Source organism: Leptopilina boulardi, unplaced genomic scaffold (assembly GCF_019393585.1).
Source record: "Leptopilina boulardi isolate dan_hultmark-lab unplaced genomic scaffold, ZJU_Lbou_2.1 LbouV2_193, whole genome shotgun sequence".
In the NCBI taxonomy this organism is placed as follows: domain Eukaryota; kingdom Metazoa; phylum Arthropoda; class Insecta; order Hymenoptera; family Figitidae; genus Leptopilina; species Leptopilina boulardi.
This window is the reverse complement of record NW_026137744.1, coordinates 1,185,303-1,211,569: the sequence shown is the minus strand read 5'-3', so window position 1 is coordinate 1,211,569 and position 26,267 is coordinate 1,185,303. Positions and strand designations below refer to the sequence as shown.

The 26,267-nt window shown below is 29.8% G+C and overlaps 1 protein-coding gene across 1 annotated transcript in view; it reads left to right on the top strand.

The window, feature by feature from the left end:
- LOC127277979 (lateral signaling target protein 2 homolog) overlaps positions 1 to 24,227 on the top strand; it is a 42,662-nt gene extending 18,435 nt beyond the window's left edge. The window contains exon 2 of the mRNA XM_051299451.1: positions 21,989 to 24,227. Within this exon, the coding sequence (XP_051155408.1) occupies positions 21,989 to 22,356 (368 nt within the window). The 3' untranslated portion in view covers positions 22,357 to 24,227. The remainder of the gene's footprint in view (positions 1 to 21,988) is intronic.
- The last annotated feature ends 2,040 nt before the right edge of the window (positions 24,228 to 26,267 follow it).

Here is a 26,267-nt window from a genome sequence, read left to right as displayed (position 1 = left end):
CTTTTATAGCTTCTAATTTTTTAATTAAATAGGCATCAAGAATATTTTTATACTTAATTTGCAATTTTTTTTTAATTCTTTTTAAGAATAACAAACTTGTTGATTTGTTTGTAAGATTATTATTTTTGTATTGGAATTTCAAATTCTTGTATATATAATCCTTTGAGTCTTAATACTTCGAAATCGCTTATATATAGGCCTCTAGGAAAGGTGTTCTTTTTAGGAAGCTAAATTATAGGGTGAGGTGTTCTAATAACAGAGTCCATTCGTTGAAAGAAATTTTGAAGTTATGAAACGGTTTTGAGTATTATTTTAAACGCGAATATATATATATATATATATATATATAATATATATATATATTTTCTTTCATATACATGTTTTTGATTAACTCTACAAGTTTAAAATTTTAATTACTCTTTTTCTCGTATCTATATAAAAATTGAAATTTTGATATTTAAAGGATTCTCCCTGGCAATATAAGGAAATGACACAGACTTACCAAATTTTGACAGTTTGTTCATTACATTCGATTGATTTAAGAAGTTATGATTTTTTTCAGAATTTTTTACCACGTAGTTTTTTAGAAAAAAAAAATAAAATATATGACCAATTTAACATGGGCTCTTATCGGAACGTGTATAAACCATAGGAAAAAAGTGTGATGGAAATGATACAAAAATCTGAAAGTTGGTATACAGGAAGAAAATATGATAAATTTATTAACTGCACAATATAAAGAAAGTTTACCACATAGTTTTTGAGTAAATAAATAATAAAGTTTGATTTTTTGTCATAATAATAATAATAGTAAGTGTAGCAGACATGAAAACGTGGCAACGTCGCAACACGTGTTTGGCACGTTTGCACAGCAACTCGCCGCGAATTTCAAATGCAAGTATACAAGTCGACAAATTGATATTTATATTCAGATATTTTTTTATATTATTTTTAGAAAATAATGGATTAAACTGCAATTTTAATAGAATATTGTATGTTATGTTTAATTTGAAAGTTTATATAAATTTAATTCTGATTAAATATTGGAAAACAAAAAGAGTGATAAAAATACACGTACATAACCTCAAATTATAATTAAATATTTTTGTCAAAATAAAATATAGTTTAAAACTACTACAATCACAGTTTTATTTAATTGGATATTTGTTTACTAATTATCATGCAAATTGAAATAAAGTATAATAAATAAACTATTTATATTTTCCATTTTATTTTCAAATTTTGAGGTGAACGACTTATATTACAAATTTCTTATAAGTAAATAATCTTATTTTTATTTCAATTTTAAGTGTTTTATGGAAGTTCAACAATTAAATAATAACATATAACAAAAAATTTGAGGTTAGCTGTCAGATCAGGTGTAGGTCCAATCTGTGTTACATACAAATATACAGTCAAAGACCAGTCTTACCAACCTTACATAAACTACGCGTCGAGAATGCTACGTTGCCCTGATTTCAAGCACTTTTTAAAAAATTTAATTAAATAGAATTTATAATATTTTAGTAACGAGGAAAGCTCATTATTAATTTATACACCTTTTTCTAAACAATTCTCCTATCAATAAGGACAAGAACCTTACTTATCAAATAAAAATTTATTTTTTCTAAGGTTGCAAACTTGTGAGCCTTCACACGGAAAGAATAGAAACTATCCCCTTACTCCGCATCACCCCCTGGAGAATCCTTAAGAAGTAATATTTTTTCTATTTTATTTTATTTAAGTATAAAGATAGTAAAAAATAAAAAAAAATTTAAGGACTTTTTAATCTTATAGAAACATTTAAGGAATTAAATAAATAAAATGTATAAAAATGATATGGCGTATATCAGAAATTTTTTTTTGTATAATGAAAAAAAAATCAATTAGAAAGTAATGACAAAAAGTTCTGGTGTAAATTATTTTTTAAAGTGACTATAAAGTGAGAAGGGTTAAATGCCCTCGGACTATCGATCTGTGTGTAGACTCCCGCTCCTCGGAGAGGACGTGCAGTGCTTGAAAATAAACGAGCGCTCGCGTCAGTGCTGACGTGAAAATGAGCTTTTACCCCACCTGATGGTATAGGTGGAAGGGATTTTAGTGTTTTGGGGGTGCGGTGTGTTGGTGACAAGAGGGCGGTGAAAATGGGGGGAAACGAGCAACTCGGATGGGTTCCGTTTTGTCGCGGGAAATCGGCTGGAAAATAGGAAACTCAGCGACCCGGTGACAAATGGTTGATCCTTGGTAACTTCGCGCCCGTTACTCGCAGGCATTTTACACTTACGTATATATGTATTATAGCAGTAGTATTAGTAGTAGTAGTAGTAGGTAAACCTGCACTCATTGTTGGCTAGACATAACCGTATAAGGGTTTAGTGGAAGGAGGAACAGCGAACTATATACACGCAAACCTCTCTCTTATCATTGGGGACAACAATTATATATTTAAGACAAATAATTATTATTTTATTTCATTTATTGTATAGACTTAATATTGAAAGAGAAGAATAATTATTTTGTCTTAAAAAACAGTACTTTTTGTTAGACATTATTCTTTTTATTGAATTTTATCGGAAGTAAAATTTTTATTAGATAAAAGTGCATGTATGGCAAGTAATCAATATAAGGTACAAGTTATAGGAATTTATTGAATATTCAAATCAAACAAATTAGTTTGAGTTGAATTGTGCTCTCTAAATATTTAAAATTTTAACTATATAATATATATGTTAAAATTTACTAATGAATTTCTTTTTACTGTTATGAGGGAATTTTTCTTTTTCTTTTTAAAAATTTGCCCTTTTTGTTTGAATTTTCGTTGTTATATCACAAATGCAGCTATTGTATGTGTTTCATTGCAGAAATGATAAAAGCATCATTTAATACTGGAAGCTGAATTAAAATTGCTGGAACTTTATCAACCGAATCAGAGCGTTGATTCGCTTCAAGTGTCATGAATCGAGCAATTTATTTTACAGACTTCGTTCCATTGTGCTGTTGGACAGAAGAGACATTTTGTTGGATTTATATAGGAGGCTTTAAGGGCGATCGTATATTTACTATCGCACCTATTGCAGTAACTCCCCCTCCCTTAAAAAAGTTACAATAATATTCTTCCAGAAAAGATCTTCTCACGTATGTATATATATATATATATATATATATATATATATAATCCAAATTAAAGGGGGACAAAAAATTTAAGCTTTTGAAAAATTAAAGATTAAATAATAAATAGTAATAATAATAGTATTGTATCAATAATAACAGTAATAAGAATAAGAATTTATTGTTTTAATAATAATCATAATAATAATAATTTCACCGATAACAATGGATAATTAAGAATAGAGATTGTCATTGATATTGAAAATATATCTGATTAAAACTCGCATTATATTTGTGGGGAAAAAAAGCTAGAACCTTAGAAAAAAGAAGGAAGTATTTAAGAATATTGACTATAAGTCTTCTTTCGATAAAGTCCTCTAAGTAATACACCTTGTCTGTGATAATTTGTTCTGCTCTAATAATTGTCAGTATATATATATACTATATATACCAGTGGATTACAAAATGTCTTTTCATTATTTTCGATTTGTTTTTCTTTTATATGTCGTTTATCAATTTGATGATGTTTAATGACTATTATTAGAAGTAATCTTGTTATCATCAGTATACTATCGCAATTTACAAATTTTCATATACTGTATATATTATATATTAGGTTGCATTGGATATTTATTCTTCGATCGTATATATAGCATTAATGCTGAATCACTAAAACCCATTTAGTATAGAAAATATTTCATGAAAATCTAGGTCAATTTTTTTGCATTCTCAAAGCAGAAAGCCACGTTTATTAATGTTATAATTGGTTTGATGCATATAATTCACTGTCTTGGGATTAAAAAGATTAATATATATCGTTATTTCCTCTCATAGACATCTTTTTAATAAGAATATAATAGTGTGTGTGAAAACATGAATATAATATATAATTTAATAATTAAGAAGGAATATATGTGAACTCTCGACTTTTACCTAGTTAACGTACCATTTTTTTGTATTAACACAAATTTTTGGTTATTTCAAACAAAATTTTTTTTAATTCAATTAAATATTTATTTAATCTGAATAAACGTTTGGCTTATTTTTAAGAAATGATTTTTATTTTTGTCTTTCTTGAACGGAGAAAGATAAGTTGATTGAGCCAAATATATACTTTTGGTTGATTCAACAAATATTTATATAATCGAATTAGTTTAATTAGTGACTAGTTTTTTGTTTACAGAATTGTCAGTTAACTACACTGAAAAATAAATTTATTTGATTCAAATAATTGTGGTTACTTGACTATTATCAATTAAATATTTATTTGTATTAAATAATTATTATTTGAGCCAATTAAATGCGGTATTTGTTTCAAATACAAAAATTATAATTGCTGTACAATCAATAATTATTTGTGCAAATAAAACTTATTTGGTTTAAGTAAATATTTATTTGATAATATTCAAGTAACCCATTATTTGAATAAAATACATTTCTTTTTTCAGTGTATCAAGCTCAGATTTTTATACCCTGATTAAAAGTCAAAATTTTAATTTTGACTACGTTGAAATAACTATTGGCTAATTGAGAGTCCAAATCAAAGAACCTTACAGTTTTTAAAACTCAAAGTCGTTTGCCTTTAAGTCAAAAAAGTTTTGAATTTTAGCTTTCTGTAAATATTTATTTTTATAAAGAATATGTGAAAATACCAATACCAGAAAAATGAGATTCGAATCTTTATAATTTTGAATTTACGGGCCAGTGATTTGGGACCATTCATTAATTATGTAAGGACGATTTTGGCCCCCCCTACCCTCATGTAAGAATACATAATATTTTTCCGACCCCCCCCTCCCCCTTCTTACGTAAGTTTTTAACAATATTAATATAATTAAAAAATTAATTACAACAATACAAATGGAAAATACTTGGCAAAATCTTACGCAAGAATAGCTTCTACCCCCCACCCTCTGACGTAAGAACAGAGATTTTATAACCCCCCCCCTCTCCCCCTAAGGACCCTTACGTAATTAATGAATGGCCCCTTTCTAGTTGCAAATAATTATAACCGGTTCCTTGAACTGGACCTTCAATTTTTAATTGTTAATTAAAGGAGCAGAAGGAAGTTTTCTTTCTGTTATTAAGGGCAAATAGCATTATTTGATAAATTATCAAGTGTCAAAAAAAAAAAAAATTGGTTCTTTTATTATGTCACGTCAAAGCATCGACTTGATATTTAGTCACGGCAGTCTGGGTTTTTCAATCCGTGCTTTATGGTCCTCGCACAGACCCTACGGATTCCTCAGTTACACGCGGATAAAGAATATCATCCCCTTGGTATATAATAGTATATATAGCGCGCAGTGTTAAACGAGAGCGATAAAACGGAAAATTGCTGAATTCTTGGGGAATAATTAAACGAGTCCCATTCCCGGTTTGCCGATATCATTTCTCCCCTGATCTCGACGCGTTCTCCTTTGACCTACGATAATACCCTCCGCATGTCTTTGATATCGCAGCGCGCGCATATACGAACCCCTAAATTCACTTTCACTTCATTCCTCCTGTGCGCAATATCCCCAGGACCAATTTAACGTCCGTTACAAATCGGATGTGCGCACAAAAATTAATCGCCATCTCTTATATATAGAATTGAAAATGAGTAGGAAAAAAATATAACAGAAAGATATATACATGCAGAAAAGTTGATAAAAAAAAGGAAATAAGGAGGGGTTGAAATAAGAGGAGAAATAATGATGGAGTGATTCGCTTCTTTGAAGAATGAAGAAGGGGAATAAACTGTGATTTTAAAATTGGTGGGCGAAAAAGACACGACGAGATAAGCCCATAGGGATATATATATGTATATATATATAATCGCATGAAACGATTTACTCTCTTCACGGCCGATTAGGTCTACAATCTGTTTACTATGAGGGCGACAGCAAAAACAACCTATGAACGAGCGTGTTTCGCGTGTCACTTATATACACATCCTACGCTCTGTAGAACGTTAACTTGATCGAAGACTTTAATCACCGGAACAACAGATTCTATTTTCATTTTATTGATTGTTTAACCAAAGTTTCTCAAATTGATCGTTCAAGTTTTCTGCAACACTTTAGTATATATATATATATATACGTATGTTTTCCCATAAATTTAGTAATCAGTTTATTGATTATATTTTTAAATTACTGCACGTAATATTTTTCAATCAGAAACATTTCAGAGACAATTATTATAGTTCTTTTGTATTTCAGATATATTTAAGTTTAAAATTATCGAAACTTTTATTAAATATAGAAATTTTATTTTTACTCAAACAATTTTTCGTTTGCTAACGAGAATTGTCAATTTATAAATGATCAAGGAATTCTCTGTGGTAAAACTGAAATTCTGCTTTGAAATTGTGGGATAGAATATATATATATATATTTTGCGGCACCTTTGAGGGTTTGTCGTAAGCCCCGTGTTTCTTGGCTCTCTCTCTCTCTCTCCATTTCTTTTTTTCGCATGCTCGTTCTTCGCACCCACCGATTTACTGACGCCTTGGGCTAATCTTCATTGACGGGCCTAATTTGGACGTTCGTGCAGATCCTGATAATCCGTCCAATTCGCAAGATGATCGTCGATCGGGCTACCGTTCCACTTGAAACCCCCCCCCCCTTATATATATATATATATATACCTTCTTCCTTGTAAAACATCGCGTTTGACACCCGACACCACACTTTCACGAATCCTCCAAGGATAATTAAAACAGGTTTTGAATTACAAATGATTGCTTCATATTTCTCTCGGGGAGAAAGGAAATTATCGCGCGAACGAAGGAGAACTACATCTTTTTCGACAACTGGTATAATCTATTAATATTGAATAACTTATTTATCTAAAGTAGACATTATAAGTTCACCATTCATGGTCCTCGCTGAAAATTGGATTAGTGTATCGATTGGGTAAGATATAGCTATATATATATATATGTGAAGTTTTAAATTATCATATTTATGTTGCGACCACCTACCTTTTCTAATGTTAATATCGCAGGTATTCAATTATCTATGGTGTACATTCCATATATATTATAAAATATTTTCAGTGCGACTATTTTACTAATTTCTCTGCGTGCCTTATTTGATTAATTTACATATTACTTTCGGTCTTTTTGTTGTTATAATTCGAGGCGAAGAAGAATTCTCCATAATAAGTTTTTATTTGTGTCTCAGAGCCAAATAAATTTTATTTACATTTATTTGATATAAAAATTTATATCAATTTGATACTTTTAAATTATACTCTGTGCAGTAGAATTTGGAAAATTTTCATTTATGTGCGTCTTGTTATAATAACAAATATATAGAATAGGAATTTGCCATTCGGTTACTTTAAGTTAATTTTAGTTTCCTTTATAGAACGCTTTTTTACAATTTCTCTCTCATTCTCTCTTGCGTATATATGCGATATGCTTGGAAATTGTAACATGTAAACAACCTCGCTAACAGCATCGAATTGCAAAACGGGTAACAAATGTGTCAACCGAGTTAGATGTTCGGCCCCTTTTTTTTGACACTCTGACAAGTGTGCTTATGATGATTGATATATTAATTATATCTGTGACAACTTGTGAGGCGCGCATGCACAAACATTTCTCAAGGCCGATCATCTTAAACTTAAGAGCAAAAGTTATTGCTAAAATTATTTAGGCTCTTTAATGAAAACAAAACTAAAATCGCATAAAAGCCTTTGCGAGGTTATAGTACATATATTGTATATATGTATATACCGGAACGATGACGAGAAGGGGTTAAAGAGGGAGGGAAAGGAGGCGGAGTTTAAATTTGTGCTCATCGGAGCGCATTTTGCGTGCATATGCGTATGTAACGCGCGTTACAAGGTATATGTAGGTGTATTATATACACGTGTGTCGACCTCGCTATATACACGCGTTTTAACTAAAATTCCTCGCAAGCTGAGAGGAATTAAGTCGTTTTGCTCCATCCCATACATGTGAAGAGAGATTTGTAGCTGCGGTAAACGTATAGCGCATATCATATATGTTCTTTCTCTCATGCTGAGAACTAACGAAATCCCAATTCACATGAGCTCAGTTTTGTGTTGAAAAAGCAAAAAATTGTCTCTATTTTGGTGTTATTGATTTTACAGAATAGTGTATAAAAATTAAAATTTAACTCACCAGGGAGATTTTATAAAATTTTCGTATATGTTAACTCTCTAATATCCAATACTCTCATTTGGAGTAAGATTCTAACTCCCAACGGGACTTTATAAAAGTCCCACACTTTTGGAGTTAAAATCAAAGGGAGTTAATCTAATGTTAATTTACTTTTGGAGTTGATTTTTAACTTCAAAAATTTTACTCTCAACTCCGGTTTGTAAAAAATTGGAAAATTAATGTCAACCGGAGTTGGGGGTAAAATTTTTGGAATTAAAAATCAACTCCAAAGTGAGTTAACATTATATTAACTCCCTTAACAACAACTCCTTTTGCTTTAACTCCAAAAAGGTGCGACTTTAATAGAATCCCGTCGAGTTAAATAATCTATCTCTCCTGTTTTACATCAAGGTATTTAATTTTTTTACGTATATACACTGTTCAAAAATTTCGAGAGTTAATGGCAACCAGACTTGGAAGTAAAATGTTAATAATAATCTTAACTCTCTTAGCATATTAACTCCCTTTGCTTCAACTCCAATAGAGTTGGACTTTTATAGAGTCCCGTTGGGAGTTAAAATCTAACACCCTTTTTTTACAGTGTAGAAAAAAATCGAATAGTACTTTACATTTTTTAAAAGAAATATAAAGGAGGATAAAATAAATTTTACGTTAAAGGGAACATAGAAGTAATAGACCAAGGATAGAAGAAGTGAAATAATCAGGGAATAGGAATCGAAAAAATGAAAGTGGAGAAAAAAATTGGTATATACCCAAAAAGATGTGAATGATTGAGGGTTAATAGACTTCTACATTCGTATAAAAGTGTATATCTTTAATAAAAGTGACATGATAATGATGAGAAAGTGGAGATGATATTTTAATGACTTGCCCATTTTCTAAGGAACCTGTGTCCCATCATCCTCACGATAATGAACCATGGATTTTAGAGTTTTAGTCGCGCAGGTCTATTCGCACTCGTTTGACAAGTAGAGAAAAGAACTGTTTCAAATATATTTTAACGTACCGAAGCAGAAATAATTTTCAACCAAAAATATTTTAGCTGATTCATGTTCATAGAGTTGTTTATTGATTTTTTCGACAATTAATTAAAAGATTAAATAAAGTAATAATTAATTAACAGTAAAAATAACAAGAATAATAAAAATAAAATTATTTATTACAGAAAATTTTCATTTACAAATAAATGGTAAAAATTGTGAAATTACTGATGATGGGACTAAAATTGTCAGCAATTTGTAAATTTTGTGATAATTTTGAAAATATTTGTTCTACTATGAAAATATAATGTATAAACTTTGAAAATAATTGAAAAGTCGTCCTTTGGAAATTCGTTTAATCGTCGACAACGTGTGTTAAGCGATTTGTAAAATGAAACAGCAAGTTTGAGTGTTTAAATGTTTGTGGGATTAGGCACGCTTGTAAATCGGAGGGGGTGTCCAGTCTCTTGGAAATCGGACACCTGCTAATGTCAAAGATTCAATTTTCTTGGGGAGAAGTGTAATCGAATGGAAGCTTGAACGCGAGGAAATTGGAATTGTTTCGGATGAAGTTTATAGACGTGGTATATATAGGGGCCATTATAATATGTATACATATACCTCTTGTTCTAAACGAATATATATCGTGAATGTTTTGCGCTTTAATGGACCAGATAAGTCGCATTGACTACATGTCCAACTTTCTCGTCGCTCTTTTTTTTTTTTCATTTAATCGATGACTCTACGGTGAAATCTCATCGACTTCTTTTTTTTTCGCATCAAACACATGACATTTGAAAATGAGTTGAGAGAAATTATTTTTGCTCGCCGCGCGCTCACAGTTTGAAAAACCTTCAGGCACTTTTCCATCTCATATAAATTCTAGTTAACAAAACTTCTAACTTCATCAGGAAACTTTACAAATGTTCATAGTCATTCACTGTCATAATACAATGTACTAATTGTTCCATAGCGTGATAGAAAACTATAAATACTATTTTAATTACTTCCGTCATCTCATTGTTATACTCTTTTTCCAATAATGCAACATTTTTTACCTTGAACCGTTTATACATGCAAAATTATTTGTGAAAAAGAAATTCCAAGTGTGAACCTTTTATTTAAAATTGCGTGAAATTATATTAAAGAATAATAATTTTTAAATATAAAAATCAAATTCAACTTTTCATTTCAAGACTGTTGGATCATTTGGAAAATAGAAAAAAAAAGTGTAAAAAATGATTCACTCAAACGAAAAAAAAAGGAAAGAAATTAAAATGAGAAACAAAATAAAAATCCCATGCAGGTATACATTTATAGAGTATATATAAGAGAAAAAAAAAGTGAAATAAAAAAGAAAACGGGAACAGATTAGAGGATAATTTGAGATTAAACCAGAAACTTAAAATAATAAACAAAACGCTTAGGATGTCAAACGGAAAATGTCAGAGGCTTGCGCATATAGGGATGAAAGAGGCGGGATATCGAGCGAATAAAGGCTTGTGAGCGAGGCGCGACACGCCATAAAACGAAATAAAGAGCGCGCGGTTACGAGCAAGAAGAAGAAGAAGGAAGAGGACGATTTGTTCCGGGGGACGAGATGAAGCATCGGGATCAGTGGCTTGGTCCACCTTTGTCGCTGTGCCGGTATCCGCGGAAAATAAACGAATTAAAATTGTGTTTAAGTAATGCCTGTTGATACAGCTGTCTTTGTGTTGAACACCACCATCATCCTTAAAAGATTATTTGCCCTTACACTTTCAGCACTTTGTATATATATATTTATATAGTCAACAAGTAAATATTTAAACCATGCTTCTCTGATTTCTATCAATCCAAATTTTCTAGGTGAAAAATTTTTCGATAATTATCTGAAATGTATATATATATTTTTTGTAAAGAAAAAGTTATTTTGTTTTCTTTACACTAGTTTTTTCACAAAACAATCTTTTATTTACATTTTACTAGAGTGCAACCTCGTCAATACAGAGATATCACGTTAGCTTGCAGCAACCTGGCGGCAAATTTGCCGCAAGCTTCATATGTCCCACCTGATCCAATCTTACCACGCAAGCTTGGATCAGGTGGGACATTTGAAGCTTGCAGTAAGATTGCGGCAAGTTTGCCGTGCAAGGTTGCTGCATGCTTACGTGCTATCTGGGCAGTGTATCGAGTGGAAGATGAAATGGAAAAACTAAGTAGCGCCGTGGCGAAAAATGGAACTTTTGCCGTAAGCCAGGAATAATTCACACTAAAAGTACTTTTGCCATAAGAGAAAATAATAAAAGAATAAAGAAAATCACGAGACCGGAAACTGGATACCAGTTTAGTTATTGTGCTCAAGCGGAAATTGTATATAAAGTTATATAAAAGATAAATTTCTTGATTGATGAGAGAAAAATCGTTTCCGTTTTGGTTACAATTTCTGTTAAATGATGCCTGTATAATTATTTATAATATATATCTATATATCTATATGAGCCAATTGGTTTGTCTTGGAATCGATGGGATAATTAATGTTGCGTGTGCGCGATCAGTGATCATTGTTGATGTTGGAACGAATGTTTTCGAAGCCCCCTTCTCACGGCTTTTGGACCGGTTCTAAAGCAGTAGCTGGTTATTTACGACGAGATGAGAATCATTATTGTTGGTCGATGGGTTCTTCTAGTAGATTTATTAGTCGGAAGATTAGACTGATGCTAATTAGACTGAGTCGCTGCCCGCTTTGTCGCTTTTGAGTATCATCCAGAGACAAAAATAATTGTATATATATATAAATATATATATATATAGTGTATAACGGCATACACAGCTCTCATATATGTATATATATATATATATATGTAGGAGAAAAGGACGAGAGACGCGCACGCGGTAGCAAAAAATAAAATAAAAGGAAAGTTATACATATATAGATATATACACAATCGTTCGCATATGCGTGCACCCAGGTTCAAAAACGTGTATACTCGTTAAGAAGCAAAACGACCCATGTTTCCAGGGATTTGTGAGCTGTCGTTAAGGAAATGAAGAAATAGCGCGCGTCATTATCGCCAAGTTAAGTTATTATTTCCCTGGAGACGCGCCCTCTTTGTTAACTCTCACGTCCGTGACGTCTTGAAAAAAGCAAATTTTGTCCAAATGAAAGAAATTCGTTTTTTTTGTTTATTTATTGTTGTTTTTTTCACATTATTATATATGTGTTCGCGAAAACGAGTTTGAGTTTTAACGGAAATTTATTATTTAAAAAGAAAATGAGATATTCGAATATGTTCTCCTGTTTCTTTTTTCACAGTGGTATAAATTTTCTTTTTCTGATATACCTTTTGTTAATAATATATATAAGATACTAGAAGATTAGAAAAGTAATTTTTGAGGTTATCTATCTACGACTGCAAATTTTGGATATAGATTTTTCCTTTTCAGAATCCCTATTAACCTGGAGGGCTTCCATTTTTTTGCTACTTCCTATTAACAATAATTAATTTGCCTTTTTTGTACAAAATTGATGAAAATTATTTATTCAAAATATGTGCGAAATTTATGACAATAACAATATGGCGAATTTTGGCGCACTCACATATACCTTTTTGGCTGCCTGCTTGCCTGCAGGTTACCATGGCAACGCACGGTTATGAGTGAGACAGAAAATTTGAATATATGCAAATTTCCTATCGCACTCACTCTCATGCGTTGCCATGGTAACCTTCAGGCAGCCAAAAAGGTGTGAGAGCGCCATCTAGTTGTGATTTTGGCGCCAAATTTAATTTTTTTATACTTTGCAATAATTATATATATTGGGATAAAATATTTTCTTAAAATATTTTCCATATTTTCTTCACTGAGATCGAGATGCAAATATTCTTCTCAAGAGAGGTGATTAAAATTAGTGTTACTCCTGTTTTATATATTCATATGGTAATTTAGATTTCTCCCACGTGCAATTTACTTTGAAGTGAAAAAGATTAGAATTGTTAGTCGTTTTGTTGAAAAATGATTATTTTTCTTCGGTCCTTGACATAGTGACACAAATGAATGTTTGTGCGAAATCTATAAAAAAAGAAATATGGTTTTTAAAAAATTATCACTTTAATAGGAAAAATTGTGTTCATACATACATATTGTTTAGCGCATTGGATGCAACTATTGTTGCATTTTTGTAAATTGAAAATTTTTTCTATATTTTTTTCAGAACTAATATAAATCAGTTGAAGAAAAAACAGTTAAAAATCGTTTTTTTTTCTTATATATATGTTTTGTCAAGAATGTCGCTCCTATTACGTCTTTCATCTCGAAGTTTGTCTCACTGTTCCCAAATTAATGTGCGAAGACAGCTGGTTTATAATATGTAAACGACTGTACATATCTTTATATATATAAAAAGGTCTTTGAAATTTCAGCAAAAAAAAAAAAAATTTTAATATTTTTCCTCCCACTGATACGTGCGAATGCGAATAATAATTGAGTCTTTGTTTTTGAAATCAAAAGGAGGATTAATTACAGTGATAATTACTCTGCCATGATTAAAATGCGATTAAATTCCTCCCTGCGATTTCTTAATCATCATGGTTCGTTACCTCAGGCAGAGGTATATATAAATGCAATAAAAACAGTAGAGATAATCCGAATCAAAAACTTTGTTGTGTTCTTTTCTTCTTTTATATTTTGTCTCGTTTCATGTTAATTGGAAGACTTCGCGGCTCGATGGCGATTTTCCTTGTGTTCGTTGGGCAAAGCCGCGTCGTCGCGTATACTATATATATATATATAATGTCACAATAATAGATTTTTGCAACGGGTCGTTACATTGTAAATGCGCTGTTAATGGGTTTGTTCTTTACTTATTTTATAATGAAAATTTTAAATCGAGTTTATTTTTTTCCAATTTAATTAACAGGTATGACAATTTCGTAAAGCGCCTGTGAAATTTCATGAGAAATTATTGAAATTTCCTGTCTCTTGAATTATTTTATAATTAAATTTCTCATTTATATATAGTGAATGCAATTAAAAAAAAAAACCGAATAGTGAATGTTCGAAATTGCTTCTATTTTTTAATACTAATTGATGAGTAATTTACTAAAAAAAAAAAATAAGTTGCCAAATGAAGCGTGCCTCGAATATTATAAAACCCCAAATCATATGCGCGCACAAGTATATTTTCATTGAAATTAAGTTTTTGAATGGCTGCTGCCAAATAACCCGATATTTGAAACAATTTTTACTATAATAACTAGAAATTAGAAACGCCTATAGATGAAATTACATTTAAAACCCTGGAATTAGAGGGACTAATATCTGTAAGTGTAACGATGGTAAAATCTTCGATTTCGTGGAGGTTGTAAGAAATGGAGAACGGAAGAAGGAAAAAAAGGTGGATTGGATGAGCGGAAGGTTATATATATATATGGTATATATATATATATATACCAAAAGAGGCGTTGTACTTGGTCCCTTGGTAAAGAAAAGAGAAACCCAATAGCGACAGGTGCTCGAGGTTGGGCTCTGAATTGAAAGTATCAATTTTCAGGGCCGACTGTTTCGTGTGCAATTAATACATCATCCGCATCTGCGAGCAATAGTTCACTATAAAAATGTACAGCCCCTTGCGATGCCCCCTTCGAATCAAACTCTATCATTTGTCTAGTCTAGCCTCATCTTTGTAAACGCCCTTTACACACGAAATGGAGGATTTCATCCCCTCCTTATATTTGTGAATTTCTTTTTTATTTTACCGCATTTCATTAAAAAATAAAATTAATAACTTACTTTTTTTTCCCTCAATATTTTTAATATTTTATAGGAAAAAAAATTATCTTAAAATACAGTAAATAAGTTAATGTAATCAAAAATTCTGAATTTAGCGTCACAGTGGAAAAAAGGGAGAGTATGTGTATTTTTTTATTTTTTACAACTTGGTTTAATTTGTCCATGCGTCAACATGTTATGGAGGGATGAAAAGGGGTATATGTGGATGATGATTATTTTTCTGCAGGGTTGACCTTGTAAAAATGCGAATAATGTATAAGGATAAAGAAAAGGGACGAAAAGAAGAGCGCGGTTATAGTGGTTTCTAATTGCAGAAGTGACGACGCCGTAACTAATGACCGGAATGCAAACGTCGTATCAGTCATCGCAATGCGCGCGTCGACTATCTCCATATATAAGAAACGAGGTGCGGATACAGCGTCGTGTGCCAGAAATTAAGTATTTAAAATGAATATAAATAAAAGGAAACAAGATAAACGATTGTTTACTATATATATATATATATATATACACACGCTGCAATGGTTAAGAGATTCATTTTTTCAATGTGCGAAACAAATTTTAAAATAAATTTAATGGGGAATTTTTGAATTGAGTAAATTTGAAAACATATATATATATATATTTATTTAAATTACAAAATTCTAAAGAAATGAAAATTTATTATTTTGTCTCATGATAAGAAAACATTTTTTTAACCAATTTTTGGTTGAACCGGCGTAAATAAAAATTTTGTGTGTCATAAATAAATTTTTCTTTGGCTCAAATAAATTTTATTACTTAAATAAAATAAAATATATTTGCAATTGCAACAAATAAATGAGTTAGTATATAGGCTCGGAGACTATATATATTTCTCTAAGTGTATATACATATAGATAACAAAACTTATGGTTAAATCAACCAAATGTTTATTTGGTTCAATCAAATTCTTTCTTAAATCAATAAATTACCAAAAAAAAATTGTGTTAATAAAAAAAATGGTATTATTTGGTTCAAACAAAACTTTATTCTCTAAGTGCATGATTCTGAGTACTTTTGAGGACGACTTACAAATTTTTATTTCGTTTCACCATACTTAAAAAGGTAATAGAGCAATAAAATTAGCTGTTTTCAAGGAGAAATTTTTATCTATATATTGTGCGCATATATATATATATACGATATAAACTGTAATAAAGTGGAAATTTAGTTTTGCAAAAAAAAGGACTTAAATATCAGTTAGATATATAGTTTTTTTACAACGCCTTATAAACATTATATATTCGAAATAATAGCTTAACATTGAGTCTTGTTTAAAAATATTTGTTATCTGATTTTCATTTCATTTTCCACTTTTTCTAATATTTTTGCCTTATATCACACGGAGTGCGTGCCTTTCAGCAGTTCGTTTTTTTTCTATTTTTTAATAATTACTCTAATCAGTGGCACGTGGGTTGGGCCCTTGGTTTAAGAAATTCAGACCACCACTTTAGTATATATATATATATATACATAAAAGGGTTCGAGTTCCGGAAATAGATACGTGGAAACTCGAGTCGCGCAAATTGGGTAACAGAGACTTATTATATGGTGTTGGATAAATGTAGTTGGAAAGAGATAGAAAAAAATGCAACGTTTAATACAATATCAAACAATATTGCACAAACATTAAACAGTCCTTATTGCTTCTTTTTTATCTATAATTTGTTATTGCATCCACAAAAAAATATCATGTTGGTCTCTACAAAATATTTTCATAAATAACGTCTCATAAAAAAAAGAAAGACATTTAACAACAATACTAAAATAATAATAATAATAATAATAATGTTTCACACTGACGCCGGAAGCATGTATACAAAATATCTTTGCAGAACATAATCATGAAAATTTTACGACTTCAAGAACTGCAGCATATAAATAAATAAAAAAGCGGAAGTTTCGCTAGTAACTATTTTGTAAAAATAGAAAAAAAAAACAGTGTCGCTAAGTTTTTTAAAATTGGATATTAATTTAAATTTAAAAAAAAAAGGAAAATATATGATTAGAAAATAAAAAAAAAAAATTAATTTTTTTTAAACAAAATATTATAATGTTCAATTAAAAATAAAATATTGTGCGAAGAATAATTTTATATTGTTTGAAGAAAAATTGTGTATTATTGTATATATGAAATAATAAAGAAATATATAACGAAATATGTCAGGAACAGAAGGTGAAATAGGAAATAAGCCAACTGTCTTCATCAGGAGGAGTTAACATTGTAGACCACCCATTGGGCTCAATAATATATGTATATCGTTTCATCAGATGGAAATATTGGTGTATCTTCGAGTGCGGCTCAACACCTCGTAATAGCCCAGGTGGTATATTGGGTCGATGTGTTATAGTGGCGCCCCGCAGGAAGTCCTAATGAAGACAAATCCAACTGAAAATGGCGTCCGAAACTATTTCCTACTGCACTGCCGTATTATATATATATATATACCGCACCACCAAACAAAATCAATTTGACCGACTTTTTCCTTTCCCTCTTACGATTTATTCTCTTTTTCACTCCTTCACACCCTCCACTTTCAAACTAATCTCAATTATCATAAATTTAAAAGTTATGATTAAGTGGTATTTATTAAAAAAAAAGATATATCAATCACTATAGGGAGAATTACACTAACGAATTTATCTCAAATATATATATGATTTATTTAATAAATTATAAAATATTTGATTACCTAGCAGACGAGCAATTTTTTTTGTTGTTTGGGTTGAGTTGATTCTTTTTGTATTTTTTCACTTCAAAAATTACTGTAAGGTCCTTTTTCTCGTGGAGCATCAAATATGTATAATATCGTCAAGTAATAATTTCGGGCACGCAGTTTTTTTCTGACTAAATATTATTTACATTCAAACGCTTTGGTTAGAAAAAATATATGTATATTTAAAATTGAATTATGTTTTGACCACGTTTTTTGGAATTGAAATAAAGGTGAATGGAAGAGATATCTTTTTTTTCGAAATTGAAAATAAAAAAAAAGAAAGAAGAATAGAAAAGGTGACTCTCGTCCGGTGGCCTAACCAACAAAAATCCAACGATAAATCTTCGTTGCTGAATCGTATATATATATATATGTGTGTGTATATGGGGCTCATGGCAACACACGCCCTTAGGGCTAAACGACTAAATAAGTGTTCCAATTTCAAAATTACCCGCTAAGCGATTTGTGGGCCGGCAGAAAATATATCGTTGACATGTGGGCAAAGGCGCTTGAGGGTCGACTCTCTTATGGTCTTTCTCTCTTCTTCTTATACGAATAAAAGCCAGTTCTCGGGAGCACAACTCCCGACTTGGCTTCAGGGAGACAAATGACTGTCGCCTTCCCAATTGGTCTGTCATGATTTTTTTTCTCTTCGCCACAAATCGCATTGTTTAATATATCGCTCGTCTTTAAATCACTTCTCATTCTCTACGCTTCTCATTCCATATCAAAATTAGCGTTCGAATAGTTTACATTTTTTTTTATTAGATATATATATATATAATAGAATGTTCTTGATCATTTGGATCTCACTTTTAGCCGAATTTGTCTTAGGAGATTTTTTTTGTTGTATTTTAATATTGTTGAATACAGTACAACCTTTTTAAGTGGGATACTGTTCAAGTTGATCACAGCCAGGTTTGACTGTATACTATATAAAATTATATTTATTTTCTAATTGTCAAATGTTTGGGTTACTATTATTTTGCTAACAAAGTTTTCGTAACTATTGTTATATATATTTTACAACAGGTGATAATCTTGTTTCATACAACAAAATATTATTTTGTACAAAATATTCATTCTTAAAATCAAAAATATAACAATAGTACAAAATATAATTATGGATTTTATTTTCAGTATAATTAAACAAACTATAACATTATCACCGATTGCATAATATATAACAATAGTTACCAAAAAGTAAATTTTAATTTTAAATATTATCGAATATTTATATCATCTCATTTAATCAATTTTGACTTTAATATTATTATATGAAGTTTTGTAATTCTATAATGATATATTTTCAATTTTCTCTTTAGTGTCACTTTAAAATAGAAACAAAATTACTTTTTGTTTCATTCTATATAATTTTCAAAGAAAGTCTCGCGCTCTAAAAAATTTCAGATTACTCTCGCGCACTTTCCGCTTCTGCACATTGAGAATTAGACATTTTTTATATAGAAACTGATGTCGATGTATATATTTTAACGAAAAAAAAAAAAAAAAAAAAATCCCACCTGATTTTGAAAATAGATTTCGTCAATCGCACAAAGCCAGTGGAACGGAAATTTGACTGGGCCAATATCAAAAGAAAGGCAAGCGAAACAATCCATATTAAAAGGTGGATATAAAAAAATGCGTGTTTTACGGATGATCTGAAATTTTCCGGATGAATCAATTCATTAATTAGACGCTTCTTTTCTCAATTTCCTAAGAGAAAGAGAGAAAGAAGTATATATATCTCTTTCTAGGTATATATATATATATTGTTTGACCGTTAAATTCAGAAACTAAAGAAACGGTTACTAAATAATCCATTAGACGATACAATCGATTTAACAACTTCGCGGCTTTTAACTTCGATACAAATCATGCAGAACCATAAAATTTCTGGTCCATATATCTGTAATTTTTCTACTTGATTTTTCCCCTAAATTTGATGCCGCTTTGATCATCAAAAGTTATATAACGACCCAATGGAAAATTGGAGTATGAAAATATTTCCCATAAAATCTGAGAAATGGAGATGTAATACATATAGCAATTTAAGATCGGCATGTCGATTGACGTGAGAAAAAGCGAAAATATTTTTAAAAAATTATTTTTTTTTCTGAAAATACCATTCAAATACTAATTTAATTCAAATAAAAATTATTTGATACAAGTTAATATTTATTTGAAAATAGTCAAGTGACCAATTATTTGAATGAAATAAATTCTTTTCTCATTGTAGTCTAGAGGGGATATCTGCGTTAAGAGAGAGAGAGAGGGGGGGGGGGAATGAGGCGACCCACCTTATGGTGAACTTCATTAAGTGATGTTTTTAAAATTGAATAGTTGAAAACGACTATTATAAAATTTGGCCCGAGGCTGTTATCTAATGAGAATATAAAAATGAAATATAAAAAAAGAAAGGAAGTATATAGCGCAACGCGGAGTCATCATTGGTTAAAGGAAAAGGAGAGAAAAAGAGGTGAGCTGAACCATAGGAAGGTCGTCGTCATCATCGTCGTCGTTGAAGGAAGAGGTTTTGGACGTGTTGCGAAAAGAGGCTGCCGCGGCAAATTCGTGAACATCAAACGAATTAAATCTCCGCGGCGAGTCGACCCCAGAAACTAATATCTCAGCGCCTCTCTTCGTCAGTTTTGTTCCCTCTGTGCTATAGGCTCATGATATTGGTACCTCATCGCAGCTATACTACTCTACACTACTCTTGAAAATCTTGCAAATATTCCAACTCTCTTATATCTATATATATATATATTACAATTTTCCTAGAAATAAGGAACTATAAACTGTTTCTATAATATAGCTTATTCTATGAAGAAAAGAGATCATCATGATAGTCTTTGAAGTTGCTCAATTTTCCCCCTATAGGTTTTCTATATAAAATATGTCATTTTCTGTGAACAGGTTATTTTCTTTTTTTAAAAAAGTCATTTAGAGTAGAATTAAAAAAAATGTTGAGGAATTTTATGATAAATGGTATTTAAGTATATAAAATAATGAAGAATAATTGAAGATTCAATAAAGCTAATCGAATCTTAATTTCGCTGAAGATGTGCGTGATGGTTGGTATATGGATAATGAAAATTGACAAGACACTGAATTGGCTTGTTGAACGAATCATGACACGATTACTTGGGAACAGAGGTCCTAACGAAAAATAAAATTGATAAACCTTCACAGTAGGATATGTATCGACAGGACAAAGGCGATGTGTTTTTGTCAATATATATGATGCCACAAACCAATGGTCCTTCGTGGACGCTTCGGTTCACCAATGATTGAGAGGGAATGAAAGAAGAAGAAAAAGAAGAAGAAAAAGAAGAGGTATATATAAAAGAGGGAAAGAAGAAGTAAGACTTGTTTTCGAAGATGACTGTACTCGAGTTGCGCGCAGGTGTGACCGATGGCGGTATACTCTTTGATCTCCTATAAACGACCGGCTACTTTGTCCGCGACTCATCGAGCTTCTGCCCTATTTCAACCCAATTATTTCCAATCTGATCCATAACACCTTCCATGAACTAGATCCACGATGATTTCGTGTATACTAATTTTCTACAATCGAAGTCTTTCATCTATATATATATATAAAATTCCACATCAGTTCCATCTGCCGAATCAAAAGTTGATTTCAATCATAAGAATATTGATGCGATGAAAAATTTTTTTCTTTCTTCAATTAAAAAAATGCAGAATTTTTTTTTTTTTACAAATTTGGCAAATTTTACTACAACAGTAGTATAGACTATAGTAAATTGAATTTTTGATCTCTCTGGTTTCAAATATCTATGTGGCCAGTTCGGAATTTCGTGATAGGTCCCGGAACGAATGTGTAATACGACTTTTATGGGGGGATTTCTCTCGACATTTCGAAATGCATCTGATTTGTGGCTTTTGCATAAAGCTCACGCTCTACGCGTCTATACATGAGCCATTCCCTCGTAACTTTGTTCCGTTTCTCACCTTTGCCACCAAAGGCGCGATTATGACTTTTTATCCCACAAATAAATTTTATTTATTTTTTCTCAAACTCAGCAAAAGAATTTTGCTACACTTTTAAACATATTGTATAAAAACAAGAATTAAAAATATAATTTTCAAATATATATATACAGAAGAAAAAATAAAATTCTCATCACAAAATATATAATTTTTGATTATACTTTAAGAGAAAATGATTTATATTTATTTTCTTTTTTCAACTCATTAATGAATCGTTCTTTCTTTTTCTGTTACAGAGCAAGCTAATCATTTGAATCTCTTCAACAATCGACAACAACCGAAGAAAAAACGAAAGAGTCGAACAGCATTCACAAATCAACAAATATTCGAATTAGAAAAACGATTTCTCTATCAGAAATATTTAAGTCCAGCCGATAGAGATGAGATTGCAGCACAATTGGGTCTTAGCAATGCTCAGGTGATCACGTGGTTTCAAAATCGACGAGCAAAATTAAAAAGGGACATGGAAGAGCTCAAAAAAGATGTGCAGACTGTAAATCCACTTATTGTGGCACAACATCACAAAACATTCCTCGAAAATGTTCAAGATCTCGGAATTCTGAAGAAGAGGCCACTACCAAATTCGATGGATGAAAAATTATAGACCATTTTGTTTTCGTCCCTCCCCTAACACCCCTTACCCACCTGATAAAAAATTTAAAATTAAAGGCTATATATAATATAAGCGAGAAGAAACTGTTTTTTTTTTTTTTCATGAAAATAATTCCCAAAAAAAAATAAATGTACCTTTTTTAATTCTAATGAAAAAAAAAAAAAATTATTCCCATGACAAGAAAAATGTTTATTTTTAAAAAAAATTAAATGAAAAAGAACTGAAAGAAGCTTTGAAGTGCGAGGCATATATGAATATTCAAAATTTTTCCTCTTTTTAAATTCTCTCATTACTAAATGAAAACACATTTAATTAAAGAGGACAACGCCAAAATATTCCCGTCATAATTTCTCTTAAAAAAATAAAACGAAATTAAAAGAACAAATTTTCACTTACAATTGCAGTACATAATTACTTTTGTTTGACTGTTTAAAAATTAAAATTTCGATGCACAAATTGAATACTATTGTAAAATAAGAAAAATTATTTCGCAATTTTTTTTTTCAAATTATTAAATACCCAGTGTTTAATATATATATATCTATTAATCAGGTTTATTTCAAAATAATTTGTGTTCAGTATAGCATTGAATTTACAATGTATTTATTATTTAACGCATAAGTTCAAAACTCCAAGAAACAAACGAAATATTAATACAAAAAATTGAACTATCGATATAGACAATTATCAATTCAAACATACAAAATGAAAAGAAATTATGACATTATGTATTTGAAAATAATACCAAATTACCCTATAATTAAATAATTAAACAATTTTTTCCATTAAAAAAAAAGAGACTTAAAATTTTCTGAAAGAAAAATTCTCTCTATATATATATGTCACGCTCACTATATTTCTAATCGATATATGAATCTTTGAAAAAGAATAAATTGTTATAATCAATTTTAGGTAGAAATATATACGGCATATAAAAGTTTATGTATATCTTATTGTCTGTAAATTTGTAAGATCTCAGTGAAATATTATATATGTAAAGATTTTTATATTGTGCGACTATACTGTCCCAAAAAGCAATTCAATTTGTGGGAATAATGTATATACACTGAAAAAATGATATTCTTTATTTAGAAATATATATGACAATTTCTAAAATAAATTTTTTCATTTTAAGAATATATATATATATAATGTATGTGATTCTATTTTATTTATTTTTAATTTAAGAAAATTTGTCATCTTCTATATATGTTGAGAAATATTCTATAATTTAGAATATAACTTTTTCAGTGTAACAAAGCAACACTCAATTAATGAGTCTAATTCCAATGTGATTCTAAAATTAACAATTAAATTTTCTCGATTCGCTTAAAATTCTAGACATTATTATATATATAGATGAATCTCCTGTTGTTAAAACAAAATTCCCATCTTCGCTTTAATATGGAACATTTGTGGCGATCGAATTAGGTGGATGTATTATAATGTATTTATTATATAAAAAGAAAATTGATGTCCGCATGATCGGATTAAATCGATGATAATAAATTATTAGTAAATATATATATATATATATAGTTCGTAAATTATGAGTCGCTTTCACCGGCTGTCTCGTGTACATAATATTGTAAATAGCATATTTGTCATTAATTAGAAGATTTTTTTTTTCCCGTGTATAGGTAAACGTAGAGCCATATAGATGGGGCACTGCAATATACCTAATTGTCAGTTTAATTAGGGAGTTTTACGATTTTGTATGATGTAAATTCTATCGTATATGAATGTTATATTCCAGATGACAAATGAACCTGTGAACCAAGGAGAATGTCTGTACAAACAAGATTAGGACAGTGTATAGTGATCCAAAAAATAAATAGAAAATTCATTATATCATAATTATACTCGATGTCTTCGTATTTTATCCCCTCTATATTCCTCTTTCTTGAAATATTTTCTAATTACTTTCATTGCAATTTGCAATAAATTTTCATTTGATATTATACGCTAAATGGATTAATTTAAAAAAAATTTTTTTTGTAATTAATTATTATTAAAACAATAATTTTTCTCTGTTTCAAAAAAGATTATTATTTCAGAATGAAAAATAAATTTAAGTATAAATAAAAAAGTAATAAGAATAATTTTTAAATGAAGACATTTTTTTTTTATTTGTATTTTCGTATTTTAATATTTTATTATAAAAGAAAAAGTTTTTGGGAAAATGAGAGAAAAATTATATTTAAATAATTGTAATAACTATGATTTTAAATAAATCAATTTTTATCTAAAAAAAAAAAAATTTCAATTCATTTTGTGAGAAAAAAATTGTGAAAACGCAAATAGACAATACTTTCTCAATTTTACTTTATGTCAAAGAATAGGGAAAATACTTAATTAATGATAATTGTGAGTAAAAGAGGTTTGTTTTGTATTACCTTATGAATATGCAATGTAAATGTCAATGAACAATGTTTGAAATATATGACAGTAGCAGGAGAGAGGTGAGTGGAGAAAAAAAATCAAGTGACAAATGGCAAGCCACCAATTGTTGAATGTATTTTTAAAACAAAAGATAGACAACTCTCTTGGTCGTTTGCTATTTGTCACTCGCTTGTCATCTCAACTCTCGACTCGTGTAACTGCAATATATATACACACGTGACATAGCACACGTGTGTATGACCATTAGTAATGAACTGAACAATATATAAAGAAATTGAATTGCCTATACAGGATTTAATAGGATTATAATTACACAACCAATAGCGTAATCTTTAAGAAATATTGATTTTTAAATTATAACAATTGATTGTCTATTTTCTTGTCTAATATGTTATTATTCAACAAAATTTACTGAATATTCAATTATTTTAAATTAAATTAATTGAACTTCATTTTCAATTAAATGAAAAAATAATTTTATTCCTAAATATAAATTTAAATAACCAAATTAATTAGAATTAATTTAGAAATAAATCAAATTTCAATTCGAATAATGAAATTAAAATAAAATAATTTATCTAAACTGTGAAAAAAAAAATGTCGACCAAAAATAGCTTATCTAAAATAAAAGTTAAGAATAAACAACTTAATTCTCAAAGTTTCAAGACAAATAAACTTCAAAACTTTTGTCGTTTTTGTCAGAGAGCGTTATTATATATTTTTATGCAAATATATTATCGTGAAAGGCAATTGTTAAGAGGTTTATTGTTAAAAGTAAAGTTCAAAAAAAAAAAAAAAAAAAAAAAACAGTAAAAAAAAATAGAATATTTAGGAGAAGAGGGAAAAATGACAAAAGGTATAGAAACATGAAAGTTTCTTACGCGCACGGCAGTCATAAGGCGTGCGTATAATATATAGTGTGAGAGATGAAAAGAAAAAAAAATTATTGGCCAAAAATAGCGCAAAGAGTCCGGTTCTTCTGAGAATCTTTTTGATGCGGTTCGCGGGGTTTACCCAGGTCTGTAATTTATTAAGATGAAGTCATTATATGTTTGCCTCTGTAACATTCATTCGCGTAAAGTCTGTAACTTGTCATAACTGAATACCTGACATAACAAAACTCTTTGGTCCATTTGCGGGGTCGAAAAGGGAGTATATATTACCAATATATGCGTGTATGTGTGTGCTCTCTAACACACACACACACACACATTAAAGTATAAATCAGAACACGCGGACTTTTCTTGAAAAATATTATAATATTATAAAATATTATATATTTTTTCAAAGAAATATATAATATATAAATGCCAGTAACCAAATTTTTTAAAATACAATAAATATTTTATGAACTATACATTCATATATTGCCCTTATTATATTTCTCAAAAAAAGAAAAAAATATAATCTGAACAGATTTTTCACTATTCTGAATCATGTAATTAGATAGTATAAATTAACTCATAATTATAGAAAGTGATATTTTTACATTGCGCAGA